Source organism: Zalophus californianus, chromosome 15, assembly GCF_009762305.2.
Source record: "Zalophus californianus isolate mZalCal1 chromosome 15, mZalCal1.pri.v2, whole genome shotgun sequence".
Lineage (NCBI taxonomy): Eukaryota > Metazoa > Chordata > Mammalia > Carnivora > Otariidae > Zalophus > Zalophus californianus.
The window spans coordinates 38,254,837-38,262,735 of NC_045609.1; the positions used below are offsets into that span (position 1 = coordinate 38,254,837).

Genomic DNA, 7,899 nt, shown 5'->3' on the forward strand with positions numbered 1-7,899 from the left:
TGGAGAGATCACCTGCAAGGATTCCCTCCAAGTAAGACTTGTTCCCCATTAATGCAAACAACTGCCCAAGCAAGAAAATTCTGTGTGTCAATCTCATTTCTCCCTTCTCTCATTCCTACCACTCCTGTGAATTTTACACCCTAAACCCCTCTGAAATCCATCTCTCCAATGACATTACCACACGACATCATCATCCCCTGCCTGGACCCCTGCAGTGGCATCCAATGACTCCCTCTTATTCTGTCCCCCAAAAATCAAAAGACCTTCAAGAAAAAGAGAACTCTTTTATCAAGACACTCCCCTGCTTAAAACGCTTCAGAGGTTCCTTGGCACAGAGGTGCCAAGATAATTCTGGAACACAGCTTCAGATCTCCTGCTTTCTTCTCATCACCCCTTTTCTCCCTCCAGTATGCTCTTTAAAGCCTGTTTGGTCTGCATTCTTCTGCTTGAATCTCTTTCTCATCACGTGTTCTGAAAATAACTATACCTACACTTGTCCTTGCACTTGCCAACACTGACTTGTCTATCTTCTCCAACTGGAAGAGGCAGTAAGGTCTTATTCGTGTCCTAGCCCTAATGCTTATGCCTGGGCCTCGCACACAACACCTTCCTCAGTTAAGCGTCTGTTACAAGAATGACTGATTCATTTTTCCCGTGTAAGCTCTAAGGGGAGGCCACGGCCTGATAAATAAGCTCCGAAGGAGAAAGTCCAGAAAAGCAGCCTCATTTCTGAGACTGCTACACATCGCCCAGTGGTATAGCTTTCTAACTGGAAACTCTATCCTTTCAGTCAGCAAATACTGCCTCCGTGTTAACATGCTCTGCAGCAAAACCAGAATTAGACACATTCCCCGCCCCAGATTGCTCCCCACGATTCGCTGGAAGAGGCCATCGTATGACCTCGGGAGGACTCGTGCGTAGGTCCACGGTGCGCGCATCGCCACGGCTCACGTCACATCCCAAGCCCAGGGACCACCCCCCGCCTGCTGTCCCCCAGGTGCTGGATTGCCCTCTGCCTGACCAATTTTCTTTGACCTACCCTGATACTTCTGATCTTTGCCCACACCTTCCGCTGACTCCTGGCCCTTCCCTTTCAATGGACTCTTCGAGACCCGGGACCCCGGACCTCGCACCCCCTGCCCTTCATTTCTCCACCCTTTGGCCATTCTTGCTCCTCCTTACATTTTCTTGGCGACATCCGTCTCTCGGAACTGTTCCTTCACCATGGTGACGGCTGCCGGGGTACCCTCCTCGATACTCCCGGAGCTAGAGAAACGTAGCTCGCCGTACCTCCCGAGGGTGCTTCTCGCCTCGTTGCTAACACCTCGGCGGCATCCTGTCGGCCACCGTAGAGCGCCCCACGTGGTCGCTTCCTCTTCCGCTACTCGCCGGCGCGTCTGTCAGTCAAGAGAGGGCTTCGGACAGGGCGCTTTCTGCCTTTTCCCTACACTGCCATCTTGCGGCACCTCTTTGAAACTGCACCGGGGCCTGTTCTGTAATTTCAAAAGCCCTTTAGCGATTCGGTTCTCCAGGTCATGTGACCCCTGCCGAGTGATTGCAACGCCTTGCCTCAGAACATTTAGGCAATCAGAGAGACCAAAACTGCATAAAATGGAAAATCGTCATTATCAACATCAAAACCATCTTAATTAAGACCCTCTGATTTTTTTTAAGTAAAGGGGGAGACTAAAATGAACCTGCCCAGGGAACAGAGGTACCAACTGGAAGACCACCAAAGGAAATAAAGAGGTCAGAAACACGGCCATGCATGCAGTTTACAAAGTTACTTTAAAAAAGAAATGAAAGAAATGAATTAAACTTGTATTATTGATAACAAAAACAGAAGCTATAAATCTGCGAAAAGTCAGTCATGGTGAGCAAGGGAAACAAGATGAGGGGAGAATAAGAATTGAAGATCGTTAATGTATTGAAGAAATAAACTGCTTGCCCACAGTCTGTGACAACCTGTGGGAGGTGATCCTAGTGTGACATCTCAGCACATGATACTACCAAGGAAACCACACTACTGTAGAATCTAGTGCTACAGATCCTGAAACGTCTTTACTATTTGTGAGACATTCTAGACAGAACCAAATCAAGTGGTTCAACACCTTTGAGTTTTAAGAAGGGATGCTATTCAAACTCCATGCATCCTCAATAGGAAAACACAAATGTAACAGACAAAAAGCAAAGCAAATCAGACTTTACTTATTTCAGCAGTTAATCACTTAAAATCCCTTTGGAATAATGTAGACAATACTATACTAACAAGATTGGACGAGTGGCTTTTATCATATAGAGGTTAGAAGCAAGGTTCTGGAACCACCGTGCCTCCCTGGGTACAACCACCTAAAGTCTTGTGACCTTGAGAATGTTATTTAGCCTCATTGTGTCTTAGTTTCCCCATCTTGTAAAGGGGGTAAGTAATCAGTACCTTATTTCTTAGAGTTAGTGGGAAGGTCAAATGGCAAAATGAGTGTGAAAGTAATTAGAATGTAACAGGCACATAGCAGTCACTCAATGAATATTAACTATTGTTATTCTGAAAAATGTAGAAAAGCTATCCTCAAAGCCTTCACCTTTGTCTCCTCTGCCACACTGACCTTTGGAAGTCCTAATGTCTCTTTTTGAACATGCACGTATGTTCTTTATTTTTGCATGACCACGTCACTTTAAACAACTAACAATTTATAGATCAAACACTGATAAAAGCTCATTTGTGAGGGGAAGGACTAAGATTTTCAGAAAAACACAAAGGAAGAATTTTTTATTTTTCATACACAAAATTACCAGAGAATCTAAAAAAAAAAAAGCAATACTTAGCAATAAACTAAAACGGTCAGTTTTGTGTAGTTGAAATAACAAAGGTTTTGAGTCGGGTTTCTGCAGTTTCCCTTGTTATAAAATGAGGAGGCTGGTCGACAGCATCTCCTAAACTATAATTCGGTTTACCATAACTCTAAGTACGGGAAATTCAGGACAGCGAATTGAACTGAAATTGAACATGTGCTTGCGTAAATCTAGTCCGCTGGAGATCCGTGGGGGCGGGCCTTAAGTACTTTCAATCCGGCATTGGCGCGGCCGCCCTCGAGGGCCTGACCACGCCCCCACGCCGGCGCCGCTCGGGGGCCTTCCGTGCGCATTGATATGATTGGCCGGCGGATAGTGGTTCTCTTTTTCTCCCCGGCTGCTTGAAGCCTCGCCGCCATCATGGTGAGTCTCCCCAAACCCATGCAGTTATCCGGCCCGTATCTGAGACATCCTTCGTCTTCGGGTCCTGCTGTTTGTGCTACGGCCGCCCGAAGTCCCGTCGCTCTTTTTTTGGCTGTGTCTGACGGAGGCTGGTTGCCGAGAGTCCCGGAGCCGGGGCACACCGGGCTTCAGAGGCCAGGGTTTGGGGACTGCGAGGGCACCTGTTGCGTTTTTCGGCTTCGTGGAGCCTAGTGGATTGGGCGGGGAGGGGTGAGACCCATCTCACCTGCGTTCTCAGTTTGGGATAGATGGTTTGGAGGTGATGGCAACCCAAGAGGTGAAGTGGGTGCCGACGGCGCCCGGGCGAGTTGTGGCGAGTGAAGCTGTTCCCATGTGTAAGCTAAAACATTGTTAGCCGTACGGAACCTCTTGTACTTTGCGGAAACCGAGGCCCTTGTAAAGGGAGGCCTCCAGAAAGCTTGCCTTAAGTACATGAGGACTGAGCTCTAGTCAGTAAAGTTTCAGCACCTATTTCTAATTCGACTTTATCTGCAAGTCCCCTCAGGGTGTTTTTTTTTAATTGCTCCTAAGGGGACCGTGCAAAATCTGAAGGGATTTTTGATCAAAACTGGAGTTGGGGGGTGCTACTGGCCTCTAGTGGTTAGTCCCCACAGAGAAGTAGTGGGACCAGAGTAGTAGTGTTGAGATTGAGAAACCCTGCTCCAAAGTGATGCCTACAGCAAAGTGAAGATTCCAGAAAGCTGTGGAGTGCGTTCTCTTAGTACTGAGCGTAAGTGTTAGATGTGTCTTAGGAGTTAGGCACTGGGGGGTGTGGGTTTTTCTTTTCATGGAAGCATTCCCGCTACTATCTCGTGTGGTTCTTGAACATTTTGAAATGTGGCGCCTGCAGCTGCGGAATTGCATCTTAAATGTGACTTCATGTTTATAAGTTGTCCACATATGGCTTGGGTACCCATTGGCAGTGCCGTATCTTGGAAAAATCTCAGCAGGCTCAAGAAAAGGTTGAGTGGTTCATTAACTAGTGCATTATGTGTGTTTTTAGAACGACACAGTAACTATCCGGACCAGGAAGTTCATGACTAACCGACTACTTCAGCGGAAACAGATGGTAAGAAAGGGCACATCAAAGTTTCATTGTTGGTCGTTTCAAAAAACTCATTTTGTAATAATAAGCACTAACAGCTGTTACTTCTTTTTAGGTCATTGATGTTCTTCACCCTGGAAAGGCAACGGTACCTAAGACAGAAATTCGGGAAAAACTAGCCAAAATGTACAAGACCACACCAGATGTCATATTTGTGTTTGGATTCAGAACCCATTTTGGTGGTGGCAAGACAACCGGCTTTGGCATGATTTATGATTCTTTGGATTATGCAAAGAAAAATGAACCCAAACACAGACTTGCAAGAGTAGGTGTTCTCATTGTTCAACAGCTGCTGAAGACTGTTTTTCAATAGCATTGTGTTGTGGGTGCAGTGGAATGAGCAAGAGCAAGCAGTCTGGGGAAGGACAGCCCTCAGACTTAAGGAACTGAAGTGGTTAAGAGAGAAGGTTGTTTGATAAATATAGATAGAGTACGGGGCTTCAGTAATGGGGTCTGCAGCTTTTGAGGAGGTGACCTTTGAGCTGGGTCTAGAAGGACAAGTAATGTAGTACTTGTGGAGATAGGAGCTGGAAATAGGGGGATGGGTTTGGAAGGGTTGGCACCCCTTGAGATTCTCAGTTCTAAAAGTCTGAGTTTGATCATTTCCTGAGTGACAAGCACTACAGTGAACTACGGCAAGGAGTTGAGCAGGTGCCCTTAGATTGTAGATCATAAACTGCAGATTATTATTTTGAAGTACTACTTATGATTTTCTCTAACTCTTTTTCACTGCCATCAGATAAGTCTTCCAGGAGAACACCGTGAGAGGGAAATCATGGTGGTGTGGTAGACAGATGCTGCACTCTTTAGTTGGGTGGTCTGAGAGGCCTTGTTGAGGAGGTGACCTTTAAGCTGAGATCTGTGTGAAGATTTGGGAGCAGTCTGGGCAGCAGGAACGGCAAGTGCAAAAATGGGCAGAGTGAAGATGAGTTGGTTGGAGTGTTGAGAGCACATCTGAGTACTGTGCCGCTGATTTGTACATACTGTGTCTCAATTGGATTACCTTTCCTGTTTTAAAACGTACAAACAAGTATTGTTAAATGTACTTGAAACAATTTTGATTTGGGAAGCTGCATTTCTTGAGCTACCTGACTTGGTTATGGTCCCTCCCATATTAGTTAATGCTGAGTTGATGTTTGCAAGTCACTTAAAAAGTACTCCTTTTTTCTTTAGCATGGCCTGTATGAGAAGAAAAAGACGTCAAGAAAACAGCGAAAGGAACGTAAGAACAGAATGAAGAAAGTCAGGGGGACTGCAAAAGCCAACGTTGGTGCTGGCAAAAAGGTATTGTTCATCAAGGAGAATACAGAAATGTCAATTGCAGGTCTTTAGTTTCTAGAAAGGAGGGATTTGTTTTTTAATAATCTTTTTTTAATGTTTTTTCTTTTCCCACTTCTTCTGGATTACAGAAGGTAACGTGTTTTGAGACGCTACATGATGTAGTATAACACCTCACTAGAGTAGCTTTGCCCACTCTATCAGCTCACAGATCAGCACAACACAGGGGCCACATCGGTTCAGTGATCCTAGTGGGCACCTTGGAAGCCCTGTCAGGAAAAGTGTTCATTTTACTGCAAATTGGTTTGGACTGTTAAAGGGGAAGATTAAACTTATTTGTTTAAAACAGATAACTTGTTTAAGAAGCAGTTGAATCAATGTGGCCCATGTTTCCCTGGCATGCTGGAGAGGCAGTGGGGATCTCACTTGCTTTCCTCTCCAGTTAGCCAAGATTTAAGTGATTTTAATGATAAGCAGCTTTTTACCAGCTTTGCTAGCTAACTGTAAATAATAGTTGAATGAAATTAAGGTGTTGGGTTGTTAAATTAACAAATAATCAAGTGTTCTGTGAACTTTTTTTTTTTTTTGCCTTTTCCCCTCTACTTTCTTGGATTTCTTGTTCATCAGAAATGAAGTGTCTAGCAGGTACTGAGATTGTGAGCACGGTGTGGGGATGCATCACCTTCACTGAATTTGCTTTGATGCTTTGCATGTTGGCTTTTGGACAACAAGAGTTTTATGTAGTATGATCTCTTATAATTTAAATGCTTTGTTTTAAAATGGCGTATTATGAGGAAGGGAGAGAAACTTTTAATCACGTTTATTTTGGAAATTCAAAAATGCATGTTACGTTGAGAAGTGACCTGGTGGAGGAAGGTGGGTACTCTACTAAGTAGGCATCTTTTAACTTGTACTTGGAAATGCTGTGTCCCAGAGTTACATACCTGGAAACGGCTTTAGTTAACACAGGGCTTGGGAAGGGGCCTCATTTTGTCATCAACAGTCTTTCCCTTGGGGACCTGGGTACTGGTTGATACCTTTGGCAGCTCTGGTAATAAACTGGTCTAGGAAATCTGGCAAAGCCTCTGTCCAGGAAGTGTTCAGTCAAAGCTGCCTTTTATTGTTACATTGCTTTTTATTGATCTCTAATTTTTCATCTGATGTCCATTTTTCTTTCAATTGAAACAATTCCAAGGTAATTATGTATTCACACCAAAGCCTCTGATAAATACGCTTTTTCCATAAGTTTTTGGTCAGAATGGTCTACAACCCCATGTTAAATACATTTTTGCACATTTGAGCAGCCTAAATCAGCATGTAAGGTGAGCCTAGAGGGGTTGGGGGTTAGTAGGGTTTTGAAACACTGGTAGTCACTGCCCCTGTGTGCTTTCTCTAACAATGACTCCTGCCAGGCAGTAAATCTGGTATGCCTGCCCAGGCCTCCAATCACATTGTCTTTCCAGCCACGGAATTCTAGTAACGGATGAACTGCCAGAGGAACTACTTGCTGCTTAGAACTGCTCCCTCTTTGTGAGGCTTATACCTATCAACAGAAGTTGCCGAGGTTGCAAAAAAGATTCAGTCAGTGGACTGATGTAGAACCAAGGATGTTTAACCCATTCTTGTCTTCATTCGGTCTTTGGGCCCCATGTGTTTGTGCTCGTTAGTCTTCGCTGGTGACGTGTGGAGGGGCTCCCTGTGGGGACCTGAGCCATCACTACTCCTGCTTCAGGTTGCACTGGTGCATTTCACTAGCATAGCTCTGGAAAACTGGCTGGGAAATGAATGCGTAAATGAGCCCATGTATTCTTTGGCTCAAAATAGCCAGGCTTACTAATGTTACTTTTAACTGTTCTTGTTTGGGTGTTGGAATTGGTATTTGCTCTTACCTTTTGGGTACAGTAGAGTTGTTTTAAATTAAGGAATAAATAGTTTCTTGTTTAAAGAGCATTTGAAGCATTTTCATTTCCAGTTCTGCCTTTTTAAAAAACTAATTTGCGCTACTTTTGGTGGCTGTGAACAGTAGCTTTTAAAGCATTGAGCTGAGACAGGTTTTAAAAGACTTGCGTGATCATTTAGAACTCTCTTTTTGAGGTTAGACTCTAGTGTGGGATGATTCCCGGGTCTTTTGATGGTGCTTGTGTGCCCAGCATGATGTTGCTGAGCAGAGGAGGAGGGCTGAGGGTCAGGTATGTGTACTTCATGTATGCGTAGGCAGTGGTAGCCTGGATTGGCACTGCTGTTGGTGTGATGATGTAAAACCA

General features: G+C 44.6%; 1 protein-coding gene and 1 long non-coding RNA gene across 3 annotated transcripts in view; one reads left to right on the top strand and one right to left on the bottom strand.

The window, feature by feature from the left end:
* POLR3A (RNA polymerase III subunit A) overlaps positions 1-1,354 on the bottom strand; it is a 51,091-nt gene extending 49,737 nt beyond the window's left edge. For both annotated transcript variants that reach the window (XM_027595985.2, XM_027595986.2), the window contains exon 1: positions 1,183-1,354. In XM_027595985.2, the coding sequence (XP_027451786.1) occupies positions 1,183-1,226 (44 nt within the window). In that variant the 5' untranslated portion in view covers positions 1,227-1,354. The remainder of the gene's footprint in view (positions 1-1,182) is intronic.
* Positions 1,355-3,119: 1,765 nt separating this feature from the next.
* LOC113923557 lies at positions 3,120-4,475 on the top strand. Its single transcript, XR_003520367.1, has 3 exons — positions 3,120-3,213; positions 4,256-4,321; positions 4,413-4,475. It is a non-coding gene; the product is annotated as an uncharacterized LOC113923557 (long non-coding RNA).
* The last annotated feature ends 3,424 nt before the right edge of the window (positions 4,476-7,899 follow it).